Genomic DNA, 16895 nt, shown 5'->3' with positions numbered 1-16895 from the left:
GAAACCCAGGGGAATTCTTGATCTCCTAAAAGAAACCTGGAAAGAGCAGGAGACCCACATCCAAGGATCCATCCAGTATATCCTCCACCTGTGGGAACGGCTCCAAGAGTTGGGAGCCTTGGCACAGGAGAACCTGATGAAAGCCCTACATAGCCAGGAGGCTCAATACAATAAAGGGGCCAAGATGAGAAGTTTTGAGCCTGGAGACCGTGTCTTCTTGTTACTACCCTCCTCCAAGTCTAAGCTGTTAGCCAAGTGGCAAGGCCCCTACGAGGTGACTAGACGAATAGGGCCTGTCGACTACAAAGTACGGATGTTGGGGTGAAGGAAGGACACTCAGGTCTACCATGTAAACCTCCTCAAGGCCTGGAGAGACTAGGAAGGCTTGATGATTGCCCCATACCCTCCAGAACCCGAACTGGGGCCATTGGCAGGAGATCCAGAGGAGCCAGGGTCTGCAGCCATAAGCCCGGAGCTTGACCCGGTCCAGCAGGAGCAGGTTACGACAGCTGATTTCAGCTTTCCCCACAGTCCTGTCGACACAGCCTGGGAAGACCATGCTGACCAGCCGCCATATCGCCACCATCCCCGGCCACAAAGTGAGGGAGAACCACTACCCATTCCCCAGGAAGATGTGGGAGATGGTAAGGAGAGAGCTCGACATGATGTTGGCCCTGGGGGTGGTCGAAGAGTCGTGAAGTGAATGGCGGAGCCCCATAGTACTAGTTCCCAAGCCAGATGGAACAGTCAGGTTCTCTATTGACTTCCGCATGGTGAACGCAATCTCTCGTTTTGATGTCTACCCCATGCCTCAGGTGGAAGAGCTGCTGGAGCAGCTAGGTAAGGCAGAATTCTTCTACACCCTAGACCTGACCAAGGGGTACTGGCAGATCCCTTTGACACCAGCCTCCTGAGAAAAGACAGCATTCCCAACATCATTTGGCCTCTACCACTTTACAATGATGCCTTTTGGGCTACATGGGGCCACAGCTACCTTCCAGCGGCTCATGAACCAAGTGTTGAGACCCCACAGCGCGTATGCCGCAGCATACATCGATGACATCATCGTTTACAGTGCCAACTGGGAGGAACATCTCCAGCACCTTGCTGAGGCGCTGCAAGCACTGCGTGAAGCAGGTCTCACTGCAAATCCAATCAAGTGTCACTTGGACCAAAGAGAAGTGACCTACCTGGGCTATACGGTGGGTCGGGGGAAACTCCGCCCTTTGGTAGATAAGGTGAAACCTTGAACTACCCAACCCCCACAACAAAAAGGCAAGTATGGCAGTTCTTAGGGCTGGCCAGGTACTATCGTCAGTTCGTGCCTAACTTTGCCACGCTCACTTCCCCCCTGACAGACTTGACAAGAAGCTCCCAACCACGGAAGGTGCAGTGGTTGGAAGACTGCGAGAAGGCCTTTTGCTCCCTACAGGAACGATTGAGACGGGAGCCAATACTGATCCAGCCTAACTTTGCAAGGCCCTTTATCCTCCAGATTGATGCCTCAGATGTAGGGTTGGGGGCTGTACTGTCGCAAGAGGTGAGGAGAGAAGAACACCCTGTTTTGTACCTAAGCCACAAGCTGTTCCCCTGAGAAACGCAGTATTCCACCATAGAGTGGGAGGCCCTGGCAGTTAAATGGGCATTTGGGGCCCTGAGGTACTACTGATTAGGGAACCCCTTCACATTGGTAACAGACCACGCACCCCTCAGATGGATTAACAGCATGAAGGACGCAAACACACGGATCATGCAGTGGTACTTATCCCTCCAACCCTACTCCTTCCACGTGTTACACCAGCCAGGAAAGGCCCATGGGAATGCGGATTTCTTTTCTCAAGTCACGGAAGAGGAGGGGGAAGAACTGGCCAAGGGTCAGCCGGGCCCGAGGGCTGTCTTAAGGGGGAAGGTGTGTGACGGGGCAGAGCAGCCCCACACTGGTACTGCAGAAGTTAACTCTTCCTTCCTAGCAGAGGAAGCCATGCCCCAGAACTCTGCTGGGCATGCTTCAACTGGAGAACAGGTATAAAAGCCTGCAGACCAGCTCAGTCAGGGCTGACCACTGGAGGAGAAGGATGCAGGCTGCCAGCTCCTGAAGAGGGAGAGCCTGTGCACCAGGATACAGGAGTCAGCCAAGCTCAGGCAGTACCTGAGACCCTGACGGAGGATGTCACAGGGGCGGAACAGACCGGAGGAACCCCCGCTGCAGATGAACTGGTACTCACAGTAAGAAGTGATCCAGGGGAACTCTAAAGACAAACGGTGTTAGAACTGTATTGACGCTTAGCGTGTTGCGGGCGGATCCCCGCCGAGTGAGTGGCAAGGAGAGCTTGCCACTACCAGGGCCCTGAGTCAGGGCTTGGTGGAGAGGCAGGGCCCGAGTCCCCCTACCCCCTCACCCCAAACCATGAGGGATCTTAGAGACTCTGGCTGCTAGGCTGTGCTACCCCGCTTGTAAGGAGGGGGTGTATGGACTCTGGCCACTAGGTTGCGCTACCCCACCCGTAAGAGGGATTGCATAGACTCTGGCCTCTAGGCCGTGCTACCTCGCTTGTCAGAGGGGTTGTATAGACTCTATCTGCTAGGCCGTGCTACCCTGCTTGTGTAGGGGGGATTGTGTAAGCTTTGGCCGCTAAGCCGTGCTACCCCACTCATGGAGAGGAGTGGGGGTGTTGCATGGACTCAGGTCGCTAGGCCGTGCTACCCTGCCAGACAGAGGCAATGGGGGGGAAGAAGGCTGGGAGGCCATAATTGACCACCCGAAAGGAGGCAGACACAGGGATTGGAGAGTGGTGAGACGCCGACACCTTATCCCACCCCTGCCACAAAGGGGTGCTGCGGTGCCAGGCTCGCCACAGGCCCTCCTAAGCACTGTCATCTACTGGGAGTCTGTGTATGAAGAATGAGTTGTATACTGCCGGTTTTAATATGACTGATACTGATTTCAGCAGTGACAAATCGCACTTACTTTAGGAGTCTTTCCTTCAAACTGAACTATGTTTTTTCAAGAAAATTGTGTACTTTGCTTGTTCACATTAATTACAGCATTTATTGTTGGGATCAGATCCCAATATTTAGATGAGGCTTTAGAATAGGGGTTCTCAACCTTTTTCTTTCTGAGGCCCCCCCCTAAAAGCTATAAAAACTCCATGGCCCACCTATGCCACAATAACTGATTTTCTGTGTATGAAAGCCAGGACCGGTGTTAGGGGGTAGCAAGCAGGGCACTTGCCTGGGGCTCCATGCCACAGGGGCTCCCGTGAAGTTACATTGCTCAAGCTTTGGCTTGAGCCCCGGGTGGCAGGGCTCATGGCCCTAGGCTTCAGCCCCATGTGGCAGGGCTTCAGCTTTCTATCCTGGGCCCCAGTAAGTCTAATGCTGGCCTTGCTTGGTGACCCCCATGAAACCTGCTCACAGTCCCCCAGGGGGTCCCGGGCCCCTGGTTGAGAACCATTGCTTTAGAAGAAACATGGGATTTTTTTCTGCACTAAAAGCCATAGGCATATACAACTCAGCTTATGGCAAGTCCAAAATTTATGGGTGAGTTTCCTTGTAAGAATCCATTTTAACAGTCTGATCCCATCAGGGCAGAGACTTTTCCTATTAGTCTGTACCATGCCTGGTGTGTTTTGGGTGATACTGTAATACAATAATGAACAGTGAGGAAGGATGGTCTTGTGGTTCGGGTGCTGGACTGGTATACAAATATCTGAGTCTGGTTCTGCTGCAGGTTTTCTAAATAACTTTGTGAAAGTCACTTAACCTCTGCACCTCAGTTCCACTATCTGTAACAGAGATGCTTTCTTTGGCCCACCATTTGTCTGGTGGTCTATAAACCTGTGGTAGGGACTGTCTCTTTATGTGTTGAAAGATGTAGAGCCAAGATGATCTTAACAATGGCAGCATTCTAAATCTTAAAATAAACTTGGGAGTAAGGCTGCAGTGGTCCAAGCCAGAAAAGAGGAGCTTGTGGTAGTCAAGACATGAAGTGATGAGGGCTTGGATGAGTTTTGGCTGTGGGCAGGGAGCAAAGGCTGGATTTTGGAGTGTGTAAGAAAAAGTGAAAGTATTTAGAAATGTCCTGAATATGTTCATCCTGCAGGAGAGCCAAGTCAGAAGTGACATCCTGATTATAGGGGAAGAGTGAGGAAAGGAAGATGATGAGCTCAGTTTTGGCCATGTTGAATTTAAGGTGGTGATTGGACAAAGATGTCAGAAAGACAGGCTGAGATACTAGATTTAGTGAAGGCGGAGGGTGCATCCATAGAGGTAGATTTATGAGTCATCAGCCTAAAGATGGTAGTTAATACCTTCCTTGCAGAGGAGAGCACCTGGAGCTAGAATATAGAAGGAGCAGAGGAGAGGGCCAAGGATAGACATCCTAACACGGTGAAAGGGGAAGAGGAGCCTGGCAAAGAAGAAAGAGCAATCGGAGAGAAAGAACAGAGCTATGGAAACCAACGCAGGACAAAATTTCAAGTAGGGAGAAACTGACATTGCAAAAGCTTCCAAGAGGCCAAGGATAATCTAGTGAGAATTCAGTGGTGCATAGAGGGTGGTAGCTGGATTGGAGAAGGTCAAGAACAGAACTGAAAGAGAAATTCAGCAAGTGGTTGCAGACAACACATTTAGTGAGTTTGGAGGTGAAGGGGAGGAGAGAGATTGGGCTTTAGTTTGAAGAGGACATAAGGTAGGGTCAAAGACATGGTCGGCGAGTTCTATGGACCCATGGTGCCTGGGCCCCAGGAATATTCCTGGGGCCCAGGCACCACAGGCCTCAGCCCTGCCTTCTGCCCCCAGATGCTCCCCCGCATCCTCCTGGCCATTCAAAATGGCTCAGGGCCCCCACTTGCCACCAGCAGCACAGCGGAGCTGAGCAGCTTCCTGCCTGCTCGCTTCACGTGGTTGCCAACCCCTCCCCGCGGCCCCTGGGCGGGGTGTGTCTGTGTCTACATGTGCTGCTCCCACCCCAAGCGCCCCTGCGGCCAAGAGGAAGCTGTGGGGGCAGTGCCTGGGGATAGCAGCATGCAGAGGACCCCGGCCCGCCCTGCCTAGGAGCCCCAGGTAAGTGCTGCACTCCCCACCCTCTCAGAGAGCCTGCACCTCCACCCCTTTCCCACATCCCACCTCCCCCATTCCGGCCTCAAACCTCCCTTCCAGATCCTGTAACCCCTCCCTCCACACACCCCCAACTCCATCGCAGAGCCTGAACCCCCACCCCTTTCCCACACATCCCTTCCTGCCCCCAAACTCCCTCCCAGAGTCTTAGGCAGGTGAGGGGGCAGAGTTGGAGGGGATGGGCTGTTGGCGTTCTGGGCACCACCTAAATTTCTACAAATCTGCCGTCCCTGGTCAAAGGTAGGTGTTTAAGATAGGGAGAAGGATAAAGACATGCTTGTATGAGGAGGGAAAGGAAGAGGTTGAAGGGAGGTTGATCATAGTTCACCATTTAGAACCCATGATGCTTCTATTTGTGGCAAAACAAGTCCTGTCTCCCCTAGCACTTGGGTCCTTATGGCTCCTCATCTCTGATCTGTGCGCAGTGAAACAGAATAGCTTCCCAGTTAAAACACTCCTTTAACTTTAACTCTTTGGACCACGTTTTCAAAAGCAATTTCTAGACCAAACAGCCTGTACACTCTCTTTGCTCTGAAGGGAAAAAAAATGTCACTTCAAGAGCAACACTTCCTGCTTATTTACTGTTGTCTTCCTGTTCTTTCCCTCCCACTCTACCAAACTTGGTATGTTGTCATTTTTGTTGCATTATCTGCAACTTGCAATTTGCCCCCAAGTGATCATTATCACTATTTCTTTTGGTAATCACTAGTCTAGATAACGCTATTGTCTTCCCTTCACACAGAGGACAGTAGATATCTTTATTATAAAAATTAAAACAGAAAAATTACTTATTTTTCAGAACTGCTTTTATTACTGGGGATTTGCAGCTTGGCTTGCTTATTACATCAATCATCCTCTTTATACACCTCCTTGTAAGTAGCAAAATGGCCCTCAGACTGATTTGAACCTTTACTTCGGTATGTTTGAGTGCTAACTATCCATTTTTAAACATTTTGTTTTCTAGCCTATGGACAAAAACAGATAAATTTTGCTGTGATCATGTTTCTGGTAGGTCTTTTGCTTTTTTTATTAAAGACTCTCCTTTACTTATTACTTTCGGGGTTGGGGGAGAGGACTGTCAAATTTATTATTAGAAAACTCAGGACACAGAACTAAGATTGATCAGCTTAAGATAGAGACAAAATTGTCCGTTTTGACCAGAACCTGGACTTCAGAGAAAGTTTTGGCTGAGTAAGAATTTCAAGATTGGTCTATTTACTCTGCAGAAATTAGATAAGAATTTGCATGTGGAGACTCACACTCAGCCACATTCATCACAGTGATCCTGGTACTACCAGAGTCCAGCACTATGTTAACATTTGTTCAGTTTATCAAGGATTGAGACTATCAAGTAGATCATAAGTAGCCGACAGCTGGCCTACTACAGAATTATGAAAGTGTTAATATTCAGGGCCAGGTTTCATCTTGCTGGCTTTCCATATATTCTGACAGAATCCCTCTGGAAATAGAATCCTGAAAGTGTCCTTTCACTCTTTTATTTCATTGCTATCCTAACATTGCTTCTCTTAGGAAGTATCCATTCTCTCTAGTGCAGATGTAACCTGTCTCTGCATTAAGAGAAGAAAAAGATTGGAGGAGCTCATAGCGCTTTTCAAATGTGAAACTTTCTGTGAAATAGACAATGGTGGATAATTTGAGCCACAGAGGTTAAAGTGACTTTCCCTATATCAGACAGCACACTGCAGAGCTGGGAATAAAACTCAGCAGATCTGACTACCAGTTATCTGCTCTAGTCTGGCCATAGTCGTATATAAAGACCATTTCAATCTCTTTTCTACCTCACTAGTGGTGGAAAGCATTATCTAAAAACAGGTGGAAAAGTTGGTTAATGGAACTTTGTGAATCACATCAAGCCCTTGCCATAAGAAGTTGTTGTGGACCAGCATATCGGTATTTATGGAGCTGCACAAATATGCTTTGGGATTTTTGAGAAATCCAAACTGCCTGATTGATTTTTTTTAAACAAATCACCCCGGTCAAAAGGTAAAGGAAACACACGCTGGATCCACTTTATTCAGGGGTTACAGCATTAGGGTCTGGCTGGGAGAATAGCTGGAGTGCATTGTACCTTCTTGGGACTTGGTCAACACTTGCTAGTAGTGTTGCAAACGCAAAGCAGAGTGTAATATGGCGTCTTGTGTATGGAATGATGAGTAGAACAGACGTCTCCTTACCATCACTCAGAAATCTTGTTTTGAGCTTTATTAAGATCTAAACATTTTAAATCCTATGTTGTTTAGTCTATTTGTCAATGGGGGTTTGGGACCCTTTAAAAATATTTGTCTAGGAACTAGCATTGGGAAGAAGAATGATAAATGGAAGAGAAGCATTTTCCTTTACTGTATCGTATGCTGCTTCTTGCAGATATGTGAAGCTGGAAATTTCTCTATCCACGTTGCACTCAGTGACCTGAGAAAAGATGGTAAAAGTTTGTTCTCTACTTGTACAGTTGAATTAGCGCTTCTGCAGTGATCTACACTGAACGGCCTGATCCTGCAAGGTGCAGAGAGCCTCCTGTGAGGAGCTAATCACCCTCAGCTGGCCTCAGTGGGAGTTGAGGGTACTCAGCACCTCATAGGATTGGACACTAAAGGAAGTTTGGGTATGTAACGAAAGTACCTAGGGCCAGATTGTGCCATTAGGGCATAGGCCTATGTTAGCTGCACTGGTGGTTCAAAGTGGGATGTGGGCCTGATATTCGGGTTGGCTAGTTCTCCAGGGGATGCTAGCAGGAGCTGTGCTGTGGAGAGTGTAAGGTCCAGTAATGTGCCTGGCTCCTGCACAGGGCACAAGCTGTGTGTGCGCTTGGAAGTTAAGGGGCGTGGCTCTCTTGTGCTTTGCCCCCTCTTTGTAGGAGGGTTGCATAGGCTGTGGCTCATATTTGCTAACTGCATCCACAATTTTGTGACAATGTAATTTCTAGAAATACCCTTCATTTCTGAGGTCTAGGAAATGGTGCAGATACTTCCTATGGGACTGTCTTACTGCTGGCCAGTGAGCATTGCAATGATCTTTCCCAAGGATGCTTCTAGGCATGGTACTGCCAAATACTGCGTGCAAGCCTTAATGATGCCTATAGCACTTCCCCACAGGCACCCTAAACCTTCCTCTGGGCTCAGTGGAGTCCTTGTTTTCCCAAGTCTATCTTGCCCATCTCTTCAATAGGCAGATTTGGATTGTCTTTATAGCAAATTACATGGTACATAGGAGTGTCAGTGTTCTGTGATTTTATTTTTTGTGGTTCTTTAAATCTGTAGGATCCAAGATCCGTAAGATCCCTTATCCAACAAAGAATCCTTTCACATGGCTGTTTTTCTTTGTAACCTGTCCTAATTATACATACGAGGTATGTATCTTCATCAGTAAACCACACTAAGATTTAAGTTTTGCAGTTTATACTATATTATTAAAACAAACATGTAAGGAAACCCTAGAAACTTAAAATAAAAAATATGCAAGCCCACTTCATATTGCCAAACTCTAGGTTCAATCTTTCAAACAGTTAACCCATGAAAGACACCCTAATGTACCTTTAACTGAAATTTACTTCTGTGCAGAAAGACTACATGAAGCCTATGCACTCTTCAGACTCTCAAAATTAAGATCTAAATGGGATGTGAGTGGTGCATAGACCTTGTACAGGTCCTGTGCACAGCACTGAGTGTCAGACTGTGTCCTCAATGCACACAGCCCTGCTGAAGTCAGATTTAAACAAAATCTTGATTTCAGTGGAATTTCATTGGTGTAAATGAGAACAATATTTGCTCCCAGGGCTGCAGAATGTCACCATTATAGGCACTGATTTAGGAACAACTACCAAGTAGGTGGAGACAAGGGAGAGAGGAAACTTATGTCCAAAACAACACACGCAATAACCATGATGAAAAACGGGGAGCTTTTGTTTGGAATTAGCAGGATGCCATTGACTGTGTGAAAAATAATTGATACCAGAAATAGCTTTAGGTAACGTTGGGTGTATTGTTTACCTACATTAGAGAGGGACACTTTGATAAGAGGTATAAATGTGAATGTGATCATCAGAAATATTTTGAGTTTCCTTGGCCATAACAGGTGGGGGCATGGATCAGCTTCACCATCATGACTCAGTGCGTCCCGGGTGAGTAAGATTTTGTCTTTCTCCCAACTAGGTGATTTGTTCTCAGGACAAGAGAGTGTTGTTTCACTAGCATTGATATTGTTTCTTTTTTTATATATCTTTTTACAGTGGGATTGTTCACATTTCTTTGCTTCATTCAGATGACAGTTTGGGCAAAGGATAAACACTACACCTATGTACGAGAATTCAAGGATTATCCAAGTCTTAGGATGCCAATTATTCCTTTCTTACTGTAAGAAGAAAGAACTGTTTGAATACCTGAGCGGAGCTACAGGAGGACAAAGCTGATGGTCTCTCTTTACTGAGAAACCTGCTGGCAAATGAGAGAATTCATTTAGATAACTAAAGCAGGGTGGTTCTGCTGCATGGACTCTCCATTGCTGTGGGAAATTATATACAATTGGAAGCAACATCTCTCTAATATTTCTAAATTTTCAGAAGGTCATATTGGTTGCCATGACTGTATTGCTTCATTGGCAGCCAAGGGCCATTAAGGCTCACTATTGGCTTAGATCCTTTCAATTAGTGACAATTGTAGCTTTCTGTACTGGCCTGGTTGGTTTTGTGGATCACCATGAAGCCTTGCCACCGGGAAGCTCCAGCTTGTGGAACAGCATTCCACAGATATGCTGATTGACCACAGATTTCTGGAGTCATCATGAGGTCAGCTGATTCAAAGGTAGATGCGTGTGCTGCCTTCCCTTGCTGGAGAGGAAGTGCTTTGGGGACGGGTGCTTCATGGGGAAATGAAGACGTTACAAAGGAGGCAAATAGGAGTACTCAGAATAAAGAGGTGAGCAATAACTCAGATGCCTGAGTTGGCCCGAACACATACTTTGACGAGTCAACCTTAAATCACAAGTCATTAAGAACAGAACATACCCTTTTAGGAAAACTCCTTTATCAATAAATTGCTCACCAGCTAGTTGACTGGATTTTGAAGATGATGTATCTTGTGTAGCTGTGATATTTGGCCTGTTTTCATAAAACAAGTCATTATGATACCAAAAAGATCTCTTATCTAGAGGTTTTATGTTAGTGTTTTCTGAAGAGGTTTTTAATGTACTTTGTAAACAAATGCACTAACCTACAATCCTCAAAATGATACTTCTGTCCCTGTTTGCAAAACAGGGAGAAGGAATCAGTTACATAGTGAACTTTCTATGTTTTGTTTTCCACAAGGTGTTCAGTTTAACTTCGAAGGTTTTCTATAAATCTATTCAAGAAACTACTGCAAAACCTGTCTTAATGACTTTTTTAAGAACCTATTTTAGAATGTATCTACAAAGAGAAAACATACATAATGTTTTTTCATGATGATTTATTTACCTAGAATTGACCTATAGAAAGATTTTTGCAACTATTTGTAAAGATAAAATATGCAATAAATTCAAGCCTACATTTTGAACTCTGTCAAAATAATTATGGCAACAAAAGATAATGTATTATAGCTGGTTGCAGAAGTTTCATAGTTTATATATAAATATAAAGCAAAATGGTCTTGTGTCAAATAAAAAGTTACATCCACTGGATAAAAAAACAAAATCCCAGAGTTCACTATTATATAGCAAATTCTACTTGGCTTAGAAGCATGTAATGATTAGTGCTGTGAGTAATCAAAGCAATAAATCATTATGAATGATTTTGCATTCTGCTATTCTCCGGGAGAGCTAGAGGCAAAACTGGTGTCAGGGGTGAACTTCAAAATGTTTGATGATTCAGTCATATAATCCTCCAAAAATGCTGGGGTCCTGTCTGCCACAGTTGCCTCATTTCTCATTGACTTCAAAGGGGACGGCACGTAGGCTGAAATTCCCGTCTACAGATGGCCAGCAGAAGGCCTGGGCAACACTTACATCCCAGCTTGAGCCCTGAAGGCTCTGCACAGAGGGAAGATTTAACTTCAGCTGGCAACAGGATCAGGCCCTATATGTCAGCCTAGCCGGCCAAGAGATGAGAATTTCTCATGTGAGATTTGCCTACTTCCTAATTTGGGCCAGATCAGAAATACTGAATATTGCATGCAGACTTTAAAACAAACAAAAACCCACTACCTTTTGTAGTTTCACCTCAGTTCCTGGAACCAGGAAACGAAGGGCCATGTATTTACTTTCATTACCAAAAGTCACCAAGCTTTTTCAAATATAAAAAGGTTCTGCTTGGATGTGAGATTTTGGCTGATTCTCCCAGTCCTGATGATTCTCTGGAGCTCTAATGGAATTGCCTGACATTACAATGAGGCAGCCTCTGAGAGGGAGTATTATCTGTCAGCACTTATGTCCTGGCCTGACACAGTCCTTTGCATTTTAAGAAGGTAGGTGCCCATTCCTGAGGTGGCAGTGCTCTCTGTTTTTGGATGTGCAGTGGGAAGGTGTGCAATGCTACTGGTAGCAATTAATTTGGAAGGTTTTTTGGTTTTTTTAAAAAAGACCATATTAAAGGTCCAGAATAGAAAAAACATCTTTAATGCTTTCTTATGTGTCAGGAAGGACGAAAGAGTTGTCTCTCTTTGCAGCATATAATGATCCTTGTGTGACAGGAGGATTCTATTATAAATCAAGCATCTTCCACTCCTTTGACCCTTTCAATGCATACCTCATGTCTCTCTCCAGCCAAGGCAGAAGAAGTTTTTTGTTGCTAGTTAGTTGTGAACACAGTACTCGGAAAGGTACAAAGCTTTATTTGAATACTGCCCTGAGCAGTTTCTTCACTCCTCATACAGCTGTGATATGGCACACCTGTGAGCTAACACACTCTGTGTTAGCAGCTGCAGGGGAGTTCTATGCAGCTGCCTATTGAGGAAAAGCTGGGGACACCTTCACCTCCCGACTGGCTCCAGCTGCACGAGGATGTAAAGGAATTTCCTCATCCTCCATCTGTTGCTTAGCAAAGTTCACAAATACCTGCGAGAGGAGAACAGATCAATATAACCAGCTCACTGGGGGCCGGGCAGTTGAACTACTCTTGCCACTTGCATCACATCAGCTTCTCTGTAGGCAAGAAGGGTGAAGCAGAACCCAGAGGTATGTGCAGAAATGAAAACTGCCCATCAGCAGAGGTCACACATTTTTTTTATCCTGTACTGAATACATGTACAAATCCACCCTTTACGTCAGTTGAGGTAGGGGGCAGGGCCCATAGAACATGCACCACACTGGTGGGCAGAGAGAAGATGTAGTATCCTAAAGGCACTGTGCAGAGGTCACGAGCAGTCACAGGTGTGCGGGGCGTATACCCACCAGCAGTCCCCGTGACAGCTGCACAGACCCAGGGCTGCCAGCTGGGTGTGATACCCTTTAATGACAGTGTGCACTGCCAACAGCACTGGCCCGTGTTGCTGGCTTTTAGTATAGAAATGCTCCTGTATGGAAATCAGTGGCTTTTGAGGAGGGGGCTAGGTGCTCAGTTAGTTGATTGGGTACTGCAGGGCCTCTGGGGACACAAGGCAGTCAAAATCTCATTAAAACTAAATGGAAGAAAATTAATCAGTTGTCACTGTAGCTTCACAGTGCATCAGGGTATGCACAGATCTGATCCTGCACTTTTACCTGAGGGCGCTGAGAGTTTTGACTGAGTTAGGGATGTAAGGTAAAGCCCTTCAAAAGCTGGTTTAACAGATAGTCAAGACAGTTACAGACCCTAACTTATTCTGGGTTTTGCCAGATCCCCATAGCATTTCTTCTCTCTTGCCAGCCAGATTTTCTCATGGATGACTTTACTGCTTTCTTACTCACCTGATCCAAAGTTGTTTGTGAGACTGAATATTCTTCAATATTCAGGTTTTCTTTGTTGGAGATAAGTAACCGAAATATCCTGGCCAATGAGGAGGAGCAAATCTGGTACTGCAGCATGTTATAGTGTTTCTCTCTTTGTAAACTGCCTGGGAAGTTGACTTGTATGAAACGCTCAGCTGGGCTTGGATCTGGACACAGCCCAGGTTGAGGTGCTTTAATTTTCATGGTGACAATATATCCGTCTCCAAATCTGAGAAACACACATGGGTTTGGTTGTTTTATGAAGACGTGGTTTTACTATGCAGTGGGGGGAATCAGTTCTCAGCAGTACACTCAGAAATGCAGAGGCAACACGTGGAGGCCATGCAGGGTCATGTGGCCCCCCAGATTTCTGCCAGGATGAGAGCTGGGCTGAGTGCGGCTGAGGGGGACATGCCTGGGAAAGGCATAGGCACCTAGTGCTCCTACTGAGCTCTGCTCAGAGGCACCCGGAGCAGGGAAGAGAGACAGGGCTGGCAGCGCAACTCCACCAAGGGCGATGCGGGGAAGCCCTCTGAGTCCAGTTCCTTCCTCACCCACAGCTGCAGTTACCTGCTCAGCAGCAAGCGTCCAGAACCTTCTCCAGCCCACGCCGCACCCACAGCAGGGAGGCAATAGGAGAAATAAGTGGGGAAGGAGCTGTCGGGGGACGCTGGCTTGGAGTGGGTGTGGGAGGCGCAGGGGGAGTGGGAAAGGGCCTTGAGGTGACGCCTAGGCTTGAGGCTTCCCCTCTGCCCACCCCGGATCTTTAAATTGTGTCTGCCCACCATCAAGAGTTACAGGTCATGTCTGCAGAAGTGTATGAAATGGAATACCTAGAGCTAACTCTATTGAACTGTTCTGGGAAGCTGAAGAAGAGTCCACGTGTATTCTGAAGAATTGGTCTGTAATATATTCAGGTGATTTGAGGATCAAGGGGCCTAACTTAACAGTGTTACATATTAAAGAGTTGCAGTCATAAGGTGAGCAGTGTGTTATTTTTAAATGAACACAGGTCTAGCGCCTATGTTACATAACACCTGGATGGCTGCATAATCACAGCTTATTTGAAACTTGTACTCTGCATGAAGTACAGGCTGTGGTGTATCTTGAGTGTCCCCATAATCACCAGACAATTCTTTAACAATACGGGATACAAACATTGAATTTACTTGTATTTTAGATGTTGAATAGTGCCCAGGCATTTGAAGGTCCCCTTCACCATTATGGCTAGACGAGTGCAGAGAGCTTCACATTCTTCCATGCTGATAAAACAGAGAACACAACACAGGTTCAGGATTAGAGCAAGATTTCCGCCCTCTTTTGACTCCAGTGCTGACGGTAGGAAGCAAGGTTTGCATTACCTGTGTGAGGTCAGAACTACAGCTCGCCCTTCTCGGATCACGCTGACAATAGAATTCCATAAGAAGCGTCGGGACTGAGGGTCCATCCCTGTGGTGGGTTCATCCTGAAGGGACAATATTAATTACAGTCAAAGATTTTAATAAAACACATGTCCAAGGCATTAGTTTGAGATTCCTTCAAACTGAATTTGTTTTGTCTTTTTAATAGTAAAATGCAGATCGGAATACAGTGCGCCCAGTGTGGGGCACAGCTATCGGGAAGGGCATTGCACCCAGCAGAACATGTTACAGTGGACAGTGCATACCATGACACCAATGGTTCAAAATCAGCCAGTACAGAGAGTCTTATCTCTTGATCTCAGATACTGCCACCACCAAAGCATCTAAGCGCTAGTACAGTGGTAAGCAGAACAGAGCTTATTCAGAAGCCAGGCTGCAGAGTGCGTAAAGCTCAGTGTGACAGGGTACTGGGCAAAGGGTTGCTGATTCAGCCCTCTGTCACACCAGCTCCCATTTAAGGGAATAAATTAGAGCTGGCTGGAGATAACTTGGCCCTAATTGGGGAAGCAGAGACAGCTGCCACCTAATTAGCCTGGGGCAGTATAAAAGCCTCAGGGGAAGGAAGCCAAAGGGGGAGCAGAAAGAAAGGGAAAAGGCAGGGAGTGGAAGTAGATAGCACTTCTCTCCAACAGTGAAGGGTTGACTGTACATGGTGAAACCATGATGGGAACAAGCCTGTGCATAAACTGCACCTGTGGTTACTAACCCCAGGCTTTCAGAGTGACTTTGTGGACCTAGCAGAGGCAGAAGCTAAGGGGGCCTTGTTGCACTCTATTGCACAAGGGGTTTATCTGGGATTCCATGCCAGTGCAAGTGTTTGGCATCCCGGAGATGGAGGAGACCAGGCAATGGCTGGTCAAGCAGCAGGAGATGGTGCAGAAGGCAATGCAGAGTATTGAGCAAGCCCACCAGCTGGAGAGACAGGCCTTGCTCACTTGGCAGGTAGAACAGCAAAAGAGCCTGCTGGACTTAATTCGGGAGCGGGCCGGCATCCAGCAGCAGCTCCTGCAGAAAGTGGTGAGTCCCACAGGAGGGGATGGCATTTGGGCACCAGGCTTAGGACTGTGTAAAATGGGCCCGACAGATGAGCTGGTGCTTCCTAAGCACATTTGAGCAGGTAGCCAAAGGGGCTGGATGGGACAGGGCAACCTGGGCCCTGCAACTGGCTCCCTACCAAGCCAGCAAAGTCCAAGTGGCCTGCGTGGCCCTAAATGAAGAGCAGGCCAGGAATTATGAAGTGGTAAAGGCAGCTGTCCTACATCAGGGGGGCTATCCATGGAGAAGTATTGCCAGAAGTTCCAGTCAGCGAGGTGGATGTGGGAGTTGCAGCCCTGGGCATTTGCCCAAAAGTTATTGGACTAGGCCACCTGCTGGCTCAGGTCAGACACCCAAACAGTGGGGGAAATCATGAACACATGGTGCTGGGGCCGAGCTGGCAGCTTGGCCCAATATGGCTCGGGCTCCTCCGGTCATGGGGTGGGAGGCCCTCAGGCCTCTTCCTGTTAAGCGGGGGTTAGAGGTCCTGTGTGTGGAGGGTGGGGCCCTCAGGAGGAAGGGGAGGGATCAGCCTCCCCAAAGCAAAGGTTCACCCACCACCCATGACTACAATGTAATTAGAGAGCACTCAATGCTTCCTTTTATCAGGGCCGCCCAGAAGATTCAGGGGGCCTGGGGTCTTCAGTGGCAGGGGACCCCCACTTCAGCAGTAATTCAGTGGCGGGGGGGTCCTTCCACTCCAGGATCCGCCACCGAAGTGCCCTGAAGACCTGCGGCGGGAGCTCCCCACTGCCGAATTACCACCCAGAGGATTCAGGGAGCCTGGGATCTTCAGCAGCAGGTCCCGCTTCGGCGGTAATACAGAAGGACCCCCCCACTGCCGAAGACCCGGAGCGGAAGAAGCTCTGGGGGCCCAGGCCCCGCTAGAGTTTTCTGGTGCCCCCAGAGCGAGTGAAGGACCCTGCTCCAGGGGCCCCAAAATACTCTCGTGGGGGCCCCTGCGGGACCTGGGGCAAATTGCCCCACTTGTGTCCCCCCCGGGAGGCCCTGCCTTTTATCATGCAAACTGAAGTGTTACTATATGATCTAATAGCGTACTTATTGACAGTAATTGCATTTGAGTTAAATTGTTACTACCAACACAAACAATCAGAAACTTGGGTTACTCTGTAACAGGGGCTTCCTGGCTCCTGCTTCTGTCGCGGTCTACCAACTACACAGAGACTCTTGTGCTGGTCCAACACCTTGTGCAGTTTATTTGCAAATGGATTCCCTTCATAACATATACAGCTCCTGTGTCAAGCAGGGGAGAGCAATCTCTCCCTTCCCTAGCTGCCTGCTTCCTCTCTTTCCACTTCCTTCCTGTGTCTATTTATGGGCTGCCTAATGACTTAATTAGCCTGTCTGCCCTGCCCCATCCACAAATTAGGCACAACTCTACTTAATCAGCTCCAGTCTGCTTTGCTT

At 47.3% G+C, this 16895-nt stretch overlaps 2 protein-coding genes across 2 annotated transcripts in view; one reads left to right on the top strand and one right to left on the bottom strand.

Moving 5' to 3' along the window:
* Nucleotides 1-10896, top strand: part of LOC127054782 (very-long-chain enoyl-CoA reductase-like) — a 41054-nt gene extending 30158 nt beyond the window's left edge. Inside the window, exons 8-13 of the mRNA XM_050960984.1 lie at nt 5918-5990; nt 6083-6126; nt 7504-7561; nt 8397-8485; nt 9211-9256; nt 9365-10896. Of these exons, the coding sequence (XP_050816941.1) occupies nt 5918-5990; nt 6083-6126; nt 7504-7561; nt 8397-8485; nt 9211-9256; nt 9365-9492 (438 nt within the window). The 3' untranslated portion in view covers nt 9493-10896. The remainder of the gene's footprint in view (nt 1-5917; nt 5991-6082; nt 6127-7503; nt 7562-8396; nt 8486-9210; nt 9257-9364) is intronic.
* A 75-nt stretch (nt 10897-10971) lies between these two features.
* Nucleotides 10972-16895, bottom strand: part of ABCA4 (ATP binding cassette subfamily A member 4) — a 127207-nt gene continuing 121283 nt past the window's right edge. Inside the window, exons 47-50 of the mRNA XM_050960927.1 lie at nt 14373-14476; nt 14181-14273; nt 12991-13240; nt 10972-12159 (exon numbers count right to left, since the gene is read on the bottom strand). Coding sequence (XP_050816884.1) covers nt 12049-12159; nt 12991-13240; nt 14181-14273; nt 14373-14476 — 558 coding nt within the window. The 3' untranslated portion in view covers nt 10972-12048. The remainder of the gene's footprint in view (nt 12160-12990; nt 13241-14180; nt 14274-14372; nt 14477-16895) is intronic.

Source organism: Gopherus flavomarginatus, chromosome 7 (assembly GCF_025201925.1).
Source record: "Gopherus flavomarginatus isolate rGopFla2 chromosome 7, rGopFla2.mat.asm, whole genome shotgun sequence".
Taxonomy (NCBI): domain Eukaryota; kingdom Metazoa; phylum Chordata; order Testudines; family Testudinidae; genus Gopherus; species Gopherus flavomarginatus.
The sequence above is the reverse complement of the archived record's forward strand: the minus strand, read 5'-3'. Positions and strand labels throughout refer to the sequence as shown.